The sequence below is a fragment of the Argiope bruennichi genome, chromosome 11 (assembly GCF_947563725.1).
Source record: "Argiope bruennichi chromosome 11, qqArgBrue1.1, whole genome shotgun sequence".
Taxonomy (NCBI): Eukaryota; Metazoa; Arthropoda; class Arachnida; order Araneae; family Araneidae; genus Argiope; species Argiope bruennichi.
The window spans coordinates 8,845,822-8,865,153 of NC_079161.1; the positions used below are offsets into that span (position 1 = coordinate 8,845,822).

The following is a 19,332-nucleotide window of genomic DNA, read 5'->3' on the forward strand; positions in this document are numbered from 1 at the left end:
ACATTCTTTGGCAATTAATCTCTGGGATGTCATTAATACACAAGAACCAGAAAACCGAATGCATATTTTGAATGCTTTTTTCCTTAATAGAATAAAACCGAAATTTAACATAAGATACAATTGTAGTCAAACAATCACATACCAAATTTCACATATTTAAGTCATTGCATTTTTGAGTTTTGCGTTTTTTCAAGTCACTGCGTTTTTGCGTTCCCGTGATTATGAAAGTACAGACTTACAGTCAGTCAAAGCTCTTCACAAATTTTAAATTTAATACTATCTACATTTTAGATGTTAAATCTGTGTAACACATTTTATTCATCTAGCTCTCTTCATTTTTTAGTTTTGTTATTGTGTTTGTGTTAGTTTGGATATTGAGGAAAAGACCACATAACAAATTTCATGCGTTTTCTTAAAAGAATTTTTGAATTATCACAATAATATAATTCCTGAAATGTGTTATTTGTACTCGGGAAAAATCTGAAAGTGGAAATTCGTCTTTCGGTGATTATAATATTCGTATGAGAAAGTAGAAAGTAAAAATAGTTCTTAGCAGATTGATGAAAAACGAACATATATGACTGACAGAAACCGTATAGCAATATCCGCTAAAAGCAATCCGAGTAAAAAAATTGATGTTATTTTAGTCATTCCCCTGTTAAGAAAACTACCTTTTTCAATGGCCCTCATGAAGTCCCGTTCCCATGGCCCGTGTTCGTCTTTCGTCCGGCGCATTTTGCCCTCTTTCCCCTCAATTGTGGTTATACGCGATTCTTTGATGTCGGTTCATTTAATCAACAGTTTGCGGGAAGCTCCCAATCAATGTCTACAGGCGAGAGTGGTCCTGCAATGGGTCAGATGGCAGATCTACGACCGTATCCTTAAAGGCAACAGGCAATGGGAACAGTGCTTAATACGAATGCATACAAATTCAGCCCTCGGATAATAGTACCTAGAACACAAAAACATCCCTCGTTCGGCGTACACCAAATTGAACGATAAAATAATACTTTATTTCGTGTGAAATGCATTAATGCGTTCATCAGGGAAGTGAATTTAATACCGATTACATGAAGGGAATATCAACGTTTTCTGTAGAAAATGTTAGCTATTAAAGCAATGAAACACTTTTCCACATTTTGATCGGATTTGTACGGCCGAGGAATATTTTATAAGGAAGAGGGAAGATAAATGGTTCGGAGACCGGAAGTTCGATTTTAATAAAGATCCATCGCATTTCGGAACAGCATAACTAGGCAAAAATAAAAGACCCTAAAAATTAAATATAATAATACCAAATATTGCCAATTTGGCGCTAAACGTGTCAATATAAGAAACTTGAATGAATTTCTACCTACGCGAAATGAATTCTTCCTATAGTAACCTGTTTCTTCAGCGACCGCCATAAACATAGACATTTGGCGGAAAGTATTCTCCTGCTGAACACACAGTACTTCGGCTTTCAGGTCTATAGAAAGGAATCTTTCTTTCCCAATTATTTTGAATGATAAGTTAATGATCATAACGCATTCAAAGGCGCTCATTTATCGATTAAGTATAAAATATAATCAAAAACTAAAATATAATATTTTATTGCATTTATACATAATAACTAGTCGTAAACTATTACAGGTTTTTTTTTAGTGTGTGTGGTATGGACAAAAAGGGTTTTAAAGAAGAAAGCACCTAGCAGCTTAATAGAAGTAGCACGAAAAAAAAAATGAACACGTAAAAAAATTTATTTTGAACTTATTATTAAAAATGTATTTGTTGTATCATAATAATGTATTAAAAAGAAACTGAAGTTTAAAAATTAAATTTCACAGCAAATAGCTTTGGAGTTTTTTAAGCAAAAAAGAAAAAAATAATAATAATGCGATTACCATTAAAATATCTTTTTCCTGTGTTTCCCCACACTCTCCTCTGTTAGCTTAGTTGATATTAACAGACAGATAAACAATCTAAAAATCAACCAAAATGTCTCATTTCAGCTATTTGCCTTCGAAATTTTTCGAATCCCACAAGACAGCTGTCTGCTCTTTTAAAGTTGCGAAACTTTTCCAAGGCGTATCATCAATGCTAAGGGTGTGTCACTCATAGCTGCAAACGATTAATTTCTGCGCTGCCTCCTCCCTCCTCTCCACTCCCTCCCTCCCTCCCTTCTACTCCACTCCCCCCTTCTATCCGGTATCATCTTCTAGAAATCCGATATCCCGTCGCGATCGGGACCAAAATGTCAGGAGCTTTTGGCTCTGAGCACACATTTTGGACGTCAGTTTCCTGCGCGTAACGTCCCCCTCCATCCCTTACCGGCATCCTTTTAAAGCAGATTACGTCATTAACGTGAATGATACAGTTTCTGCGAACTTAAGATAAAATTTTGGGTCGCGGCAGTTAAATGAGCAGATTAGTTCGTTAGTGGCCCAAGTCTGAGGATTAATTAAAGGCTTTGTCGGAGTTAAAGTAGAGGTTCATTTCTTGACTGAAATACCCGGTAAAGGAAATTGTTTCATAGTTGTTGAATTGTATGGAAATTGAATTGCACTGAAGATAGAACTGTTTCAAAATAAAGACACATTTTATAAATAAGGAATAATGTTTCAGGCGATTTCTTAGAAACTTAAATGTTTAGAAAAAATATCCCATCAATTAACGTTATAGGATAATTAAAATACAATCCAGATTAGTTTCTGAAACAAACTTATTCGAATGAATGAAAAATGGTACAACAGCTGTACCAGCCAGCATGCAGAAAATTCAAATTTCCCAACGCTTCATATACAGAAAACACTTACTGAAGGAGGGTTTTTAGTTTAGTTATATTAACTTCCCGTTTTTAAAACAACACTTTCGGGACGGACCTCGTCATTTTGAACTGCAGTCACATGACGAGGACGACACCTGAGCTGGCACTCCCCCTCTCCAAATTTCTGCATCTCATCAGGGGGAGGACTTTAACTATCAAAATTGAAAAATAAATAAATAAAACGTCTGCAATCTGATATGGGTGTAATTTTTTTTTTATTAATGCAATTTCAATGAAGAAATATATGGTTTAGTTCAGGAATAGTTTAAGAATTGTCCAACATCTGTCTATGGCTTAGTTTAATTAACGTGATTTTAAAAAGCAACACTTGGGCTATTTTGGGAGGGACGTCATTTTGAATCGCGATCAGATGACGAGAACGACGCCATATTTGGTATCCCCCCTCCAAACTTAACCACACCAGGGGGAGGACTTTTGCCCTGACTGATTTAACGTCCACCACACCCGCTTACAGGACGGCTCTGCGGTGGGATCGGGTCTCGAACCCGAAACTCTCCGATTCTGAAGCCGAGACTTTACTACCAAGCCACCGCGGCCCTTCCTGAAGGAGAAAGTTCCGTCGTATATTCATTACGCGCATGGCTATATTGTTTTCGTCAAAGTATGTAAAATATAATTCAAATTAAACCAGCAGGAATGGTCAGTCCAATACTTTCTCGCATACTATCTAGTAAAGGTGAATTTGTGTTTTAGCTCAGCGTTCTTTTCCAACCGATTCGAACAAAAATTGAACGCCAAACTGCAATCGCAGTCAAAAAATCACATATCAAATTTGATATATTGCGTTTACACGCTTCTGAAAGAACAAACTGACACATGTTCAACCTCTTATTGGATTTGGCTGAAAATTTTACAAGTGTCTACAACATGCATGATAAATCCGTGTATCGAATTTTATTCATATAGTTGTTTTTGCTTTGTAGTTATAATGTTAACTTATTTTCGAAAGGCCGGACAGACAGACTTACCCTAAACGGTTTTGCACAAGATTCGATAGTAATCTACGAATTTAGTGTACAGACCGTGTAGTGAAAGCTTATAAGCCAGTTAACAGCTACGCTACCCGAGCAATTGTTTTTGTATCGTGGTCATGTTACTGAATTGTCCAACATCTGTCTACGGCTACATCTACCACAAAGTCTCAGGTTCTATCCTCGCTCATCACTCACAATTCGCCACAACCGTATTCGAAATTTCATCCATCTAGCTCAAAGCATTTTCGAGTTATTTTTTATTACAAATAGATATTTCCTAAGAATGTATTTTTCAAGCTCGGTGAGGTTTAAAATGTGGAGGCTCGCTAAAATCCCAAGGTCGAATTTTTAGACGATTGCAATTCTATATTTCGTATACGAGAAAGTAAAAAGGGGTGTATATTAAAAAAAAAATAAAAGAAAGAAACCAAAAATTTGTTCTAAACAAGGAAAAGCAGAATGAAACAATTATTATTAATTCTGCATTATTTACTAACAAATATTTTTAGGTTAAAAACACTTCTAACATTGTACTCGTTTTCAGGCTCAGTTTTACATATTCGAATCATCGTTTTTATTTAGATATTCCAAATGACGGTTCAGAAAAATAGAACAAGACAGTTACATAATATTTTTTCAACAATCTAATTTGACGATTTCAGACACTGAATATTTCCGACAAAATAAAATTAAGCCATTGCTTTGCAACTTCGCTTTTAGTATAATGAAGTTAACGCTTCCGGACACGTTACAACTCCCTGTAGTTTTAATCGTTTACAAAAGCGTCACTTGCCGGCTTCTTTGCAAAGATGAAGCCGTGGATCAGAAATCCAAAGTTGACGTTCTGCGTTCGTTGTGGGAAATTAAAGGGTCCGCGTTTCGGTCAGACCCATTTAGGTAATTAGATCCGCTCTCTTTTACAAGTTCCACAGGGAGAGACGTTCGAGATTTAATGCGACTTTGGTGGACGAGTCCCGACCAATTTTCAGCAATTTAGAGGGACGTAATTAGAATTACAAGTTCGGGAATTTTCCCCTCACTCCTTGCAGACTCCGTTTTGCTTGTGGGATTTACTCGACTTGAGTGGCATGCATTAAGAATGAACACGGTGGAAATCTGAGAGCCATTTCCCACCCTTTTCTTTTTACACACTTTTATTTATCTTTCATACTTTTAAAAAAGAAATTTTGTGGGCGATTTTTCAATCACTTCTTGATGGGGCAGGATCCAGAAATTTTGTGTAGGTGTGCATTTAAAAATATTTTAATATATTCTAAACATGACGATCAAGCAATCTATAAACTTAATTTCAGTTTAGTACACTAGGCGCCATCTTATGGCAAATTTGTACAAAAAAAATTGATTTCAAGCTTCTATAATATTATAAATTAAATATAAAACGAGAAAATAAATAATAATAATTCTAATACAGTAATTAAAGTATGTTTTTAAATACTGGTGGAAACTATAGATAAATTGTGATTCCATTTAAGAGATATCTTAAAATGAATTTGAAAAAAAAAATTATTACAAGATGCTATAATATTTATAAGATAAATGACAAAATACATTAAACAACAAAAATAGAAAGAACTGCTGACTCCGTTTCTTTTTACAAATAAGGCATTTACTGGTCATTATATCATTAAAATATTACTAAAATATCTCTAAGCGGTCACTTTTCAAATGCCACTTTCGTTTCGACATTTTAGGACTACTAACAAGCTGCTTAAATCACCTATTGAGACGGTCATTCCAGCATCTTTAAAACTTTGCCACGTTTGAGTGGACGAAAATTTCGTGCTCTTACTTATTAATCAACCAGAAGCCTTCGACGACAACTGTCCTTTCATTATATTGATAGTGATATCAACCAACCTTCATGAACTGCAACTTTCATCATGTATATTTACATCATGAACTACAACTTTCATCATGTATATTTACATCATGAACTACAACTTTCATCATGTATATTTACATCGTGAACTACAACTTTCATCATGTATATTTACATCGTGAACTACAACTTTCATAATCTACATCATGAACTATATCTTTCTATTCATAACAAAAGAAAATCATAGTTTGAATTATACATGCACAATAACGTTGGAGATGAGTCAGCCATGGCTCCAAACTGGCAAAGTTAATATGCGAATAAAACCGGCGAAATCTGTCCAGTTGTTGAGGCCAGAGGCTCTGTCAGATTTTTATTCAGTACTACGGGAAGTCAAAAAGTAAAGGGACTTTTACAATTTCTCTTCCCAAGGTTTGGTAAGACTGCTAGTATCCAGCACTGAATTAGTGCAACACTTCTCTGCAACGTGTCACTATAATCCTCGCATGGGTCGTTGGAGTGTAGCAGACCGTTAAACATGGCAGCTCCATTATCGATCTGCATCAAGGTTTGCGGAGGGTGGTAAACCTATGATTATTATTCGTCGAATGCAAGCGCAGTGTGATGTGAGTTTTTTTCTCGAAAATGGAAGAAGGTGAAGGACAAGAGACGATCAATGACATAACCAAAGGAAAAGAAACAAAAATTGCCCAAATCACAATTTCTTGAGGCCACTGATTAGGGTTTGGGCTCTGGATCTTTTGTTCTCTTGACGTTTTCAAATATAAAACTGAGATTTTTTTTTTATGCACATTTTAAATTTAGCTTAGTTTCGTCACATTATAAAATTTCTTTTAGAATGAAATTTTTCACATTCCGTTTTGTTATGTTTGACAATTCATTTGAAGTTGATAAACATAATTTATAGGAAGTGCGTGAATTTTCTTTAACCCATAAGTTCTTGCTTAATCTTGCCACATTCTATCTCCACGATAAGATAAAATGTAGCTTTTTCCACATAAATTAAGATAGAAAATTCCACAATTTTTAATTTCCCGAATATGGAGTATAGGAAAGGTATTGTAATTATCAAAAAATTCGAACTCAACATTGTGACGAATTTTCATGTTTTAGACCTCACTAAGTTCGAAAAACATTTCTGGCATTATATCTATTCTACTGTGACAAAGATCATTCAAAAACACTTTGAGTCACACGGATCAAATTAGGCACACAATCTGTACACCAAATTTGTAAATTTCTATCAGCTTTTGAGCAAAATCCGTTCAGAGGAAGTCTGTCTGTTCGGCTGTTCGCGATCATTTAAAAACGCAATCATTTAAATATATCATATTTGATAATTTATTTCATTTTGATTTCAAGCGGTCGGAACGGACGTATTTAAAAGCCGAATTCGATTTTCGGATACTCTTAACCGCATGCCAGAGATTAATCGCCAAATAATTCGCCAAGAAGAATACAATCGATTCAGTGAAATTCACGCCAAAGGTTATTTCGTAACCATTATACACCAACGCCATACAAGGTGTTCTTTGGATAACACCCTTATTAGAGAGTCTGCTGTATGTGAGAAAGTTTTCGGTTAACCATTCCTGCTGGTTTTCCCTTTTTCTCATTCACAGATAATCCACTAAGGAAGCGGATCGACGCAGATTCGGCGGCTTCCTTTGATCTCCACCAAACGGGCAATAGGCATGGCACACACGTCGCACCGATGTCCCTGACCTCAGTTAGGCCTTCGAGAGAGATAGTAAATTACACCGTGAATTCTACTTCTGCTTTGTCCTCAAACATTGCCATTCGTTAAGCAGCCCGTGACGCTGGAAATGAAGCACTTTTTAATGAATCTCGAGAGTGTGCCACTGCGTGATGGATAGATTGTGTTCCGCTTATAAAAAGGTGAGTAGGCTGGTTGGCGAGAAAGCTACAGAATATTTCTTATTCAGCTGCAACAGCATTATGACAATTCCAAGTTAGGCTTAGATCTTTGTGAGGGGGAGAGGGTCAATCAGTATTGACGTCAATGAAAGTCTGACCACCACAATCCTAATGTTCGAAGAGATGTCGCAAAATAAAACTTTGTCAAATAATTAAGGAAGCGATCCTGAAACAACTACAGAGAGTTTATATATGAAAATCACAACTATACAGATCTGTTAAAAGAAAATAAAACATACAGCTTCGTTTTAATTACAGCCGTTCACCCCGTTACGAAAGAACTAAGCCGCATAAACAGGGATTACTGGCTGTTATGTTCAACAACTATCCAAATTTTTGCATAAGATAGAAACGGTCAAATAAAGTTTAAATAATCTTCAAACTGTTGGTAAAAAGCTAGAAATCTTTTCCCTCATTTCTTTTAATATCTTTAAATTTGCAGGTTATTATAATATTGTGTTAAAATTTCTATCCATAATGAATCTTCCTCCCGTTTCTTTGAGTTCGACACATTCTATTATGTAGTGCTTTACTGAGCCTATATCCTCACATATACACGCGTTGTCTTGCCCTCTTCCGAATCTGTAGAAGTATTGAGGAAATCTTCCATGTCCCGATATAATTTACACTATAATCGGGTGAAATATTCTTTTTCAAAATTTTTGGTTCCGGTATGAATTCGGATGTTATGCGTTATGGGATGTACGACATTATCCATCTATCCTGCCACTGCATAGTCATCTCTCCTTCTTTAACCTTAATTTGGAATCATTTTGGGACTACAATATCTATTTAGTCTTTCTGTGCAGTTTTTTTTTTTTGTATATTCATCTGTTCTCTTGTTTTCGCATATTCCGATAGGAGTCAATCCAGTTTAATCTAACAGCCTCGTTGTTCATCAGAAATCAAAAATAAGAGGCGAAAGTTTCAATTGAACACAGTTATAAGTGTTCTATATGAGCCCTTGCAGAAAACGCTACCGAAGTGGCACGATAACTCATACAATTTTTTTTTTCTGCAAACTTAATGTGAAGTTTACAAAAAAAAAAAAAAAAAAAAAAACGCAGACATGCTTATATGACAATACTTGATTTTTTTTTTCGTTCCTCCAGACTACATCAAATAGCAGGTGTTTGTTTCACCTCTGCCAACTGACGTTCACAAACTTAAAACGCGAGTCTTTCAGAGACGCTAAAAACTATAGGATGAGTTAGCGTATCTCTTTGATAGCGTTTGTATTCTTATGGAGAGGCTTACAATGAACTCCAATAACTGCGCTGAATGTAAACTTTCAACTGCTATTTGTTAATTTCCGGCGAACAAGGGACTTTATTTCGTTTTTTAATTGTCCTATAAAGTTTGATATTCATTTATAAACACTTTGTATTTTATCGTTATTATTCAATTATTGTTGCAAAAGCGCAGGTATTACAAATATTTATCAGGTATGTTTGAAAACTTCCAAAAATCGTCATATAAAAATATTTTTATGTTTGAACGCATTCATGGTGCGACTCATTATTTTCATCTGTTAAAAAAATTAAGTCTCCAGTGGAATGTATGATTGCTGGTTGAGTCGGCTTCGAAAGTAATCACTGCAAACCAGATGTCCCCCGAAGTGGCAAAATGAAGTGAAAGGAAAAGAAAATAATTTTTCCGCAATCCTTGTGCTCTTTTTATATTGCATTTTCGAAATAAATTTAATTCCCTCTGTATTTTTGTGGCCCACATAAACTCACGAGTCATACATTTAACCCAAACTTATTGTAGAATTCATTTAATTTTATTTGGATATTCTTGGCCTCAAAACTGATACAATCAACAATTCTAGTAAAAGACGATTTACCAAATTTGAACTATCAAGTGTTTTCCTTTTCTACATTATCATGTTTATAAGAAAGAAAAAAATCCCAAATAGAAAGATTAGACAGAGAAATAATAAAATTTATATCAAAATAAGAAAAAAATCTGTTCCACGAGGCTAAAATGCATTTTCGAATCTAATTTGTGACAGATTCTGAAGATAGTAATAGTTTAATTTGGGTGCCGACATCACAGTTTGTCAATCCATATTAAAATTCTACCAGTTATGTTTACCTTTCAGATTCAGCCAATACAGAAAAGAATCTTCCACCCCAAATAAATCGGATAACACGATCTAGCAGAAAAAAACACCGAACCAGAATAAACAAGAGATGAAACTTTCACTAACATATGGCGATATCCCACATAAAAGCGATTTTTCATAACGCGCAAATTCTCTTTTAAAATCGATCAGCGGACATTTACTCCACCACCAGAATAGACTTGCCGGGAAGCTCCTTTTAAGATATTCAATTCCACAAAAATCTCCACTCTTTTTACAAGGGAGGATTTTTTTTCTCTGCTCAGCAGTTACATCCCTCTCTCCACCCCCTCTTCTGTCTCTTTACTTTTCTGCTAACGCCTGCGGTTTTGGGGCGGATTCGATTTACTAATCCAAACACAGTTTCCAGGAAGAAGAAAATTGAGTTACTAAACTTCAAATTTCATCAACACTTGTACTTCTCAAAGCGGGGTGGGAAAAAAATTCTCCGGAAAAACGAGGAAGGATCGAAGTATTTTGTCTCACTCTTTTCCTTTTACTGCATGGCTTGTCGGGCCACTTTCTACGTGCCTGCATTTAGATTCGAGACTATTCCTACATCTAGAAAGCGATAGAACTTTTTGGTTCGAATGGATACAAGGAATACTCTATTATTTTTAGTTCTATGGATTTAAATGCATGTAAATTAATATGACTCAGGTTCTACCATGTTTTGAGGTTAGTTTAATACATTGTTAGCCAATGTCAAAGCAGAAAATGATTATTTGCATGAATGCATTTTTTAACCTTACCATGTTTAGTTTGGTTATATTAATACTATGTTTTGTAGTAACAAAAGGATTTCTTTGGGGCAGATTTGCATCATGGTCAGATGTCGAGTTCAGAATAGCTGAACCTTTATAACTTCCACAAACTCCATCAATAGGATGATCTCTCCGGGTCATATATAGGTATCAGGTTCACATTTTGGATTTGAATTTAAGGCATCGGGAGCTAAATTCAATAAAACCCCATTTAGACGGTTCATGGCACATTTTATCCTCTTTCCCCTCTCTCTTGGTTTATCAGGGTTCTTTGATGTCTGCTCATTTTAGCGATAATTTGCGGGAAGCTCCCAATCGACGTTCACGAGCGGAGATGGTCCTACAATGGGTCAGATGGCCCATCAGAGCTTAAACCTGGCCATATGTGGATGAAATCACCACCAGACCGAGTGGTGGAATTTCTACAAGGTATAACGCCTAAAGTCGTCAAGCTGAGAGGAGAAAGGATACAATATTTTATAATTCATAGAATTTATATTTAATGCAACATTAAAAATCAGTCAAGAATTCAGTTGAAACAAATAAGAACCTGTCCATTGAGTTACATCTCTATAACCTTAATTTATTGACACTGAGAACGGGTTCTTTTCGGAACACTCACCTCTTGAACAAACTTGACCACATCCCGTCCTATCGCCAGGGCTTGGACGAACGTCCGCGTGGCCACGAAGGACCTCTTCACTTCCACCGTGAGTTTCTTCGGGACGTCGCCGAAGGGCTTAAGCTCTTCCATCTTCTGGCTGATGCAGTTCATATACATCTCGTTGAAAGTGTACTGGCTGTTCAGAACCTGCGGAGGAATAAAAGAGCGCGACTTTTTAAAGGTTCATAAAAACTTCGGAATTCAATAAATATTGCCATATATAATTATTAATTATTCCAATATATAAATCCAATATATAATTATTAATTATTCCAATATATAAATCCAATATATAATTATTAATTATTCCAATATATAAATCCAATATATAATTATTAATTATTCCAATATATAAATCCAATATATAATTATTAATTATTCCAATATATAAATCCAATATATATAATATTATTCCAATATATAAATCCAATATATATAATATTATTCCAATATATAAATCCAATATATATAATATTATTCCAATATAAATCCTATACATAATTATTCTAATATATATCCAATATATAATTATTAATTATTCCACTATAAATCCAATATATAATTATATATACATGAGAAAATTTCTCGTTAAATGGAATTTTGTTAGGCATTTGCAGTAGTAGGAATTACAGAAAAGAGTGAATCCTCTGTTTCAAACTCAATGTAACATATAATAAATACTCCATGAACACTCTTTTTACTTTCTCACATATGAAGCACAGCGATAGTATTGGAATCGGTCTATCATTTCCGAAGCATGCAAACAGGGTAGCTCAAGAACGCAGAGGCTTAAATATATCCTTTTTCGTACATGATTTTGCGAGTGCAATTGTAATTCTAGATCAAACCAAACGATTGGGGGAAAAACACAAATTCAACTATATTACAATATGCGAGAAAGTTTTGGAGTGCCGCTGCTCACTTATATGCATCTGATAAGATATATTTCTCCGAAATGTTTCAATTCACAGTTGCTTCCGGCTATATCTGTTGTTGTTGTTTCTTATGGCACTTGCCATGGACAAGCCCGCTGTTCGAAGACAGTCGATTTAAGCCTGAGGGGCAGCGCCTCTTGTTTCTATAGTAGCGCCATCTAGGTCCAAGAGAACGACTTAGCTACACACACGTCACAACCCTTTTTACGGGGCGGACTTCATTCACGCATTTCAGTCATTCAAACACAGATCGTAATTTAGACCTGAATCAGAGAACGATCACCCCTGATCCGGTACCCCCAGTGGTATTACTCTCGACATGGAGGACTTTGTGACCACGACAGATTTAACGCACATCAGCCACCAAGCACGCGGGGAATCTTCGGCCGGCGGGGATCGAACTCGCAACCTAAGGGACGCGAATCCGACGCTCTACCAACCAGGCCCGGCCTCCGGCCATATCTTTACTTACTAAATGCTTCATCACTTACTAGTGACGGAGCTTTTATCCATTACTGTCATACAAAAAAATGGCTCCCCTGAAAATTCATAACGAATAATGAAATATTTTAATTCACAACTTTAAGCAATAAATGACAAGAAAGAGAAAATGAATCTGTCCGTTCGGGCTTTTAAAAACATAATTGAAGCAGCAAATCAATTAATGAAATACCCGCTAGTCATGAGTAAGGCAACTTGGGTCGTTCAGATCATTTATCAAATGAAAAAAAAAAAAAAAAAAAAAAAAAAAAAAGAACTAAAAATAATTTTTACTGGTGAACTATTTTGTTTCATGCCGCCGCATGTTCCTTTTAAATTGATTTTCATAAGTCGAAAAAATTGCTTATGTGAAATTTGAACATAAAATTTTTTCTTTAAAGTCATCCTTTCATTATTTTCTTTAATCCCTTTATTCCAGAGTTCGAATTTCATTTCAAAGACTTTGGAACTAAATATTAAAAAAAAAAAATTCAAATCAGAAAAATCTCTTTTCAAAAGAGCGCAATTAATTAGATTATTTCCACGGCTTTGCATTTTATGACTTTCGCGATTTGTTTCTCTTTATCAAAAACGATCTCCCGCCTCCCCTGCCTACCCCCCTTTCTTTCTCTCATGTTTAAAAAAAAAAAAGAGGGGGAGGGCACGCTCTTTATGTATCGAATTTCTGATTAGAATTTAAGCAAATATTTGAATTTAATTGCACCTGTTTTCAAAAGTCGATTTTTTTTTTTTGAATTTCCGAAATATACTTTTATTCATTATTTTGATAACACCTTTTGAAAATGTTTTAAGCGGGGGAAGTCTTTTGATTTTAATGTTTATTGAAGCAGAATCATTGAAGATTTTTTTTTTTAACTTTTTAGTTCGAAGCAAGTTCTCTTTGAAAAGGAAGTTCATCTATTAACTGACTCATTTCGAACGTCTGAAAACAAATTTTTGTAGAAAACGTACTCTCATCAACATCATCAAAAGAAAAGGAAACTGTCTCCGAATTAATCTCCGTCTGAAACGGCAGTAATAACATACAATCGCGAAAACAAATTCTTCTATTTCATTGCAGGTATCAAAGCAAAGAGTTTTTAATGCACTACTAATTAAAATTCTTTTCTTTAAGAATCGCAATTTCACGAAAATAAGACGTAATTAAATTATAGATATTTCGAAACGTTTTTTTGGCACCATCTTTTAATTTCTGTAGCGCCCGCCGTATCAACAATATTAAATAATAAAGAATTTTAATCATATGAATTTTTATAAAATACACTTCCTTTGATGTACTAAAAAAAATTAGAATTTATATTTTAAATCAGAAATATGGAAGTCAAAACAAAATCGTAGAAGCCTGAAATCGTGAAAGAAAATACTTATAATTAGAGCCTTTAAAATTTAATGAATGTTAATTAATATTTTAGCAAAAAAATCCTGAAGACTTCATTCCAAAGGCTTAATTATAAAACAATTTCGTACTCATTCATATTTTTTGAAGAAAAAAATACTTCCCATTTTTGATACTGTTTTTTTTTTCTTTTTTTCTTCCTCTTTCAATAATTCTTTAAGTAGATAAATAACTCATTTTTATTAATTTAGAAATTCTTAAACACAGAAGCATACACGGAAGCAAAACTGAATTAAAATTTATTTATTTCCAGATATTTAAGTTCCGAAGACGAAAAAAAAACAACCATTGAATCATCTAGACTACGCAACTGTACAGAATTTCAAATTTTGAGGAGATCAGAAAGTGATTAAAAAATCAATTATAAAATCCAATTTTTACAAACATAACACACATCATATAAAAGCGTAATACAGATTACTTAATTATTATTTCCCGAATGATTTAGTTAGTTTAATTGAATTATATTATCGTCAAGTTAGGAAGCCTCACAAGGACATTTTTGGTTATGGCCCCGTAATTTTAAAACTCGGTCAGGTGATGCGATCGATACCCGAGTAGGTACTATCCTTTCCAAAGTTCCACACAAAATATTTGGAGCAATGGCCAATGGAAATAAGGGCCGAACAACCACTTGTAACCGTCTTTCTGTCTGCTCCCTCTGTTTTTTCTGTGCATGAGAGCATTTTAGGTGTCAGATTGTCGATCGGTGCAGAAATTTTGTTGTTGCTGCTGATAATACAGGGTGGTTATAATTAAAGTTCTACTTTGAAATGGTCATAGACGGAAAACTATTGGTCCAAACGCTATCAAACTTGGTACTAGTTTAAAGAAGGTAACAAATTTCTTTCCTGAAAAAAAAGTTCAAAAACTCACCACCAGGTGTGAAATGGTGCTGTATGCAATATTGTTAAGCAAAATAGGACATGAAGACATCGGTTTAAAATGTGTTTAATCGTTTCTGAAACGTGTTACAAAGCATGTTCAGTGTGTGTTACATCAAAAGCACTGTTTATGGTGATAATCTAAACAATTTGGTGGAACTGAAAGAAGCGATACACCGACATAAGCAAACCTTTCCTCCTGATATGCTAAGAGCTACTGTTGAGAATGCAGTAATGCGATTTAACTTTCTTTCAGAAAATGATGGATGCGACATTGCGCTTCAGAAACTATTAAACACATTTTAAACCGATGTCTTCATGTCCTATTTTGCTTAAAAATATTACATACAGCACCATTTCACACCTGGAGGTGAGTTTTTGAACTTTTTTTTTTTTTTGGCGGAAAACAAATTTTTATGATTTTTAAAATATTACCAATAGGGATTGCAATACCGGACCAAAATTTCAATACCGGTATTCGGTATTTTTCAAATCTTAATACCGGTTTTAATACTGGTATTAGAAATTTTGGAAAAAGAAAGAAAATACAGGTGTTTCTTTTTGTTTTATTTGCCAGTTTTGTTAGAGAGTGTAAATATCACAAAAAATAATTTGTAACTTTTTTGTAACACAACTGCTGATTTGCACCAATCAACTTTCCAACTTTTTTCATAATTGTTGCTCCATCAGTCGTTAAGGATACAATATTTTCTTTCAGGGATAATCCATGTTTCGCTAATTTAGATTTAAGCAATTAATTAAGCCATTAATTAGCTAATTAATTTCGCCCGTTAGGGAGACATAAAAACAAAAACGTATACCATATTGCTATGTTCGCGATACCTGAATATATAGTGGAGGCAATTTCAAAAATTTCTAGTAAATACCTAAAAACCGGTATTTAAACTTGTGAATACCGGTATTACAAAATTGTACAAATGGCTCAAAATACCGGTATTCGGTATCCTGGTATTGCAATCCCTAATTACCAAGTTTGATAGCGTTTGGTCCAGTAGTTATCCTTTTATGACCATTTCATAGTGGAACTTTAATTATAACCACCGGTATTTTATTTAGTGATCACCTTTCCTGACTAGTAAATATTCTGACTCTGTAAAAGATGGCCACGAAATAACATATGCAAAAAGTGTTTTCGGCTACGTAGAAGTGTCAATCATTCTTTCCTGAATAGACAGTATCGGGGAAAAAAGTTTTGGTCGTGAAGTATGGTTTGAAAATCAGCCTCAAAAACTTAGTAAATGCAGAACAAAATTTTGTAGGTTTCACTATTTGTTACATTCTTAACACGGAATGCAACAATTCTTAAAGCGTACCTGAAACATTTTACGATAGAGACGATCGAAGAAGTTGTCTAAGGCAGCGGTCAGATCCACACCCCCTGTGAGATAGTATTTCTCGAGATCGTCGAACATGTCCTTGAAGATGAAAGAATTCCTGTCGTACAACATGCCGTACGTCCTTAAGAACATCTCGTGGAAGTCTTTTTTCGACGTCCGCAGCAGCTCTTTGAAGTATTCTGCAACAGAGGGAGAAACAGAATTAAAACTTATTGCAATAACAGGCTTATGACAACAACAGAACTTAAACAAGTAAGTATAAATAAGGATAAAATTTGGTACGCAATCTTTCTAACGAAATTGTAGATTTCGTTCAAAATTCGAACGAAATCGACCAACAAAAAGACAGCCTGTTTGTCCATTTCTGTGAACATGCAAACTTCAAAGAGAGATGGAAAATGGTTCAAATTTTGGCTATACATTACATTTTGGATCTAACACATCAAAGGATTGACGGCCAATCCATTAATTCGTGCGTATGTGAAAGCGAAAACAAAAACTAGAAATATGAAATTTTCGTGCATGATCTTGACATCAAAAAGGATAAAAAGAAAAAGTTCAAAATATATACGCTGTTATTTTCACTGCTGAATGAAGCTAAAATAGAAACGGGCCATCCCCCCCTCCCCCCTCCCCACACAACCGGTAAAGTTGAAGCATCAAGAGGCAAAACCTTGGTGGCTCAGTAGTAACAATTTAAACCAACGTGAATGATGTTCCCAAACCTTTCACAAATACTCTCTAATAAAAGTTAATTTAGGCCTAGATAGCCTGGTTGTTTGGGTGTTGGATTCGTATCCCTTTGGTTGCGACTTCGAACCATTGGGGGTACTGCATCAGAGGTGATCGATCAGAAACTGATTCAGGTCTAAACTACGATATGTGAATAAAATGTATGAATGAATGAAGAATGATAAAATGTATAAAGTCCACCACATGAAAAGGGCTGTGAAGCATGAGTATCTAAGGCGTATTCTTGGCCCTAGATGGCGCTGCTGAAACATGAGACGCTAAAACTCGGCTTAAAATCACCGATTTCGCCAGCGGGCTTGTTTATGACAAGAGCCATAAGCAACAACAAAAATTAATTTTTGTATTAGATGCTTTTTTTCTCAACCGAATGGAGCCAAAATTTGACACAGAACCACAACTGCAGCAACAAAATTACATACAAAATTTGATATATTTAAGTCATCGCGTTTTTGAGTTATAGAGTTTACATGCTTCTGAAATTATAGACCAAAAGATGCTCAACCCCCTGTTGGATCTCGATAAAATTTTGATAGGGTTTACACTATAAATGTTAAGTCTCTGTCCCGAATTCCATTCATCTAGCTATCTTTGTTTTATAGTTATCGTGTTAAGTTATATTTGAACAGTCAGACAAACGGACTTTCTTTGAATAAATTTTACTCGGAATTCGGTAGAAATCTATAAATTTGGCGTTAAGACTGTAACAAATTTTATATGTCTAGCTCAAAACATTTTTGAGTTATTTCGGTCAAAGAGAGACAGACAGACAGACATAATACCAAAAATGTGTTTTTTGAGTTCAGGGAGGCCTAAAAGTGCAGATTCGTCAAGACGCCTAGTTCGAACATTTTGACGATTACAAAACTTTCTCTAATTTCGCAAAAGTGCAAAAAATTAATTCTTGATATAAATATAGATTAAAATTTTGACCTAAAGATTTGGCCAAATACCTAATTTCAGATTCTCTGAGTCAGAAAAATATTTGCAATTCTGTCTATTGGTAAACACGATACATTAACAAATTGGTTGAATGACATTTCGAATGTGATCTTGATATTAAAATTATAAATCTATTTAAAATTTTGGACCTGTTTGGCCAGACAGAAAAGGATCAAAATGCAAACGCGATTATCTTTGTAATATGATGAAACTAATAAAAAAAACGCACTAAACTATAAAATTCTACGCAAAAGTATGGAAATACCACATTGCTACTGTTTAATATATTTCATTTTTAGCACATTCACAAGAGAGATTTTCAAATCACCTCAAAATCAATGGCTTATATGAAAAACGGCAAATCTTTCAAATGGCTAATTTATAATCATTAAACCGAATTAGTTTTTAATCACATCAAGTAAGTACTCGCGTAGAGACGGTGATTAAGCGCCAATAATCCGACATGATGAATGGTGCTTCACACTGCAGGCGCCACTAATCCAGTTTATCCGACCCGGGAAAGGCACCTCCGATATTCATTTAGAATTTAGATTTACGGGAGCTTAAGGCGACATTGATATGCACGCAACACATTGCAATAAATCTTCGGAATTCAACTAACTCGGGATATTATTCAACGAATAATAGATGGCGCTCGAAGCAGGATGATAAATGTTTTGCGTCACAGAACAGCAGCAGTGATTTTCGCCAGTCAAACTCAGGACAAACGTTTTCTTTTTCTTCCCGGTATTTTCAATTAAACATTTGACAATTCGAGAGCGTTCAAATGAGGGAATGTCCTGTTCTCGATTTTCCTAATTATTTCGACCCTATGGATTACTTATGGCATTTCGCGCGTCCCTTTCACCAGTTCTATCCAAAATTTAATTTTGGTATTAAGGCTATATGCTAAATTTCATTAATCTAGATTGTTGCGCCTTCGTATGTTTTTGGCCGACAAGCCACCAACCATTCAACAGAATGAGTCCAAATATGACGGAAATATACAGTTTTGCGAGTTATATTCCAACGCACAGCGGCTTATAGTAAAGATTATTGTTACATTTCGTCCAAAAATTTGGAGCAACTTTAGTGTACAGATCATGTACTGCCTAGCTAACCGAATTCTCTATAATTGGGTCAATTTCTCTATTGACCCGATTTCAAAATTCTAAAAGTTGGGGATATTTGTTAAAATTTCGAATCTGAACTTTTAGTAGAATACAATACATTATTATACATTATAGGCAAGCAAGGAAAAAGATTAAGAAAAGAAAAGGGACAGTCAGTCGAACACACGAAAGTATTACATGGTACTATTGAGACGAAAAAACAATATACAGGGTGTTTATTAATTATTGTCGGGGTTTCCTTACCTCATAACTTTCAAATAAAAAATATTACGCAAAAACC

The 19,332-nt window shown here is 34.7% G+C and overlaps 1 protein-coding gene across 1 annotated transcript in view; it reads right to left on the reverse strand.

The window, feature by feature from the left end:
• The window catches only part of LOC129957338 (glypican-6-like), a 240,701-nt gene that overhangs the window by 33,606 nt on the left and 187,763 nt on the right, over positions 1-19,332 (reverse strand). Inside the window, exons 3-4 of the mRNA XM_056069607.1 lie at positions 16,204-16,406; positions 11,112-11,300 (exon numbers count right to left, since the gene is read on the reverse strand). Of these exons, the coding sequence (XP_055925582.1) occupies positions 11,112-11,300; positions 16,204-16,406 (392 nt within the window). The remainder of the gene's footprint in view (positions 1-11,111; positions 11,301-16,203; positions 16,407-19,332) is intronic.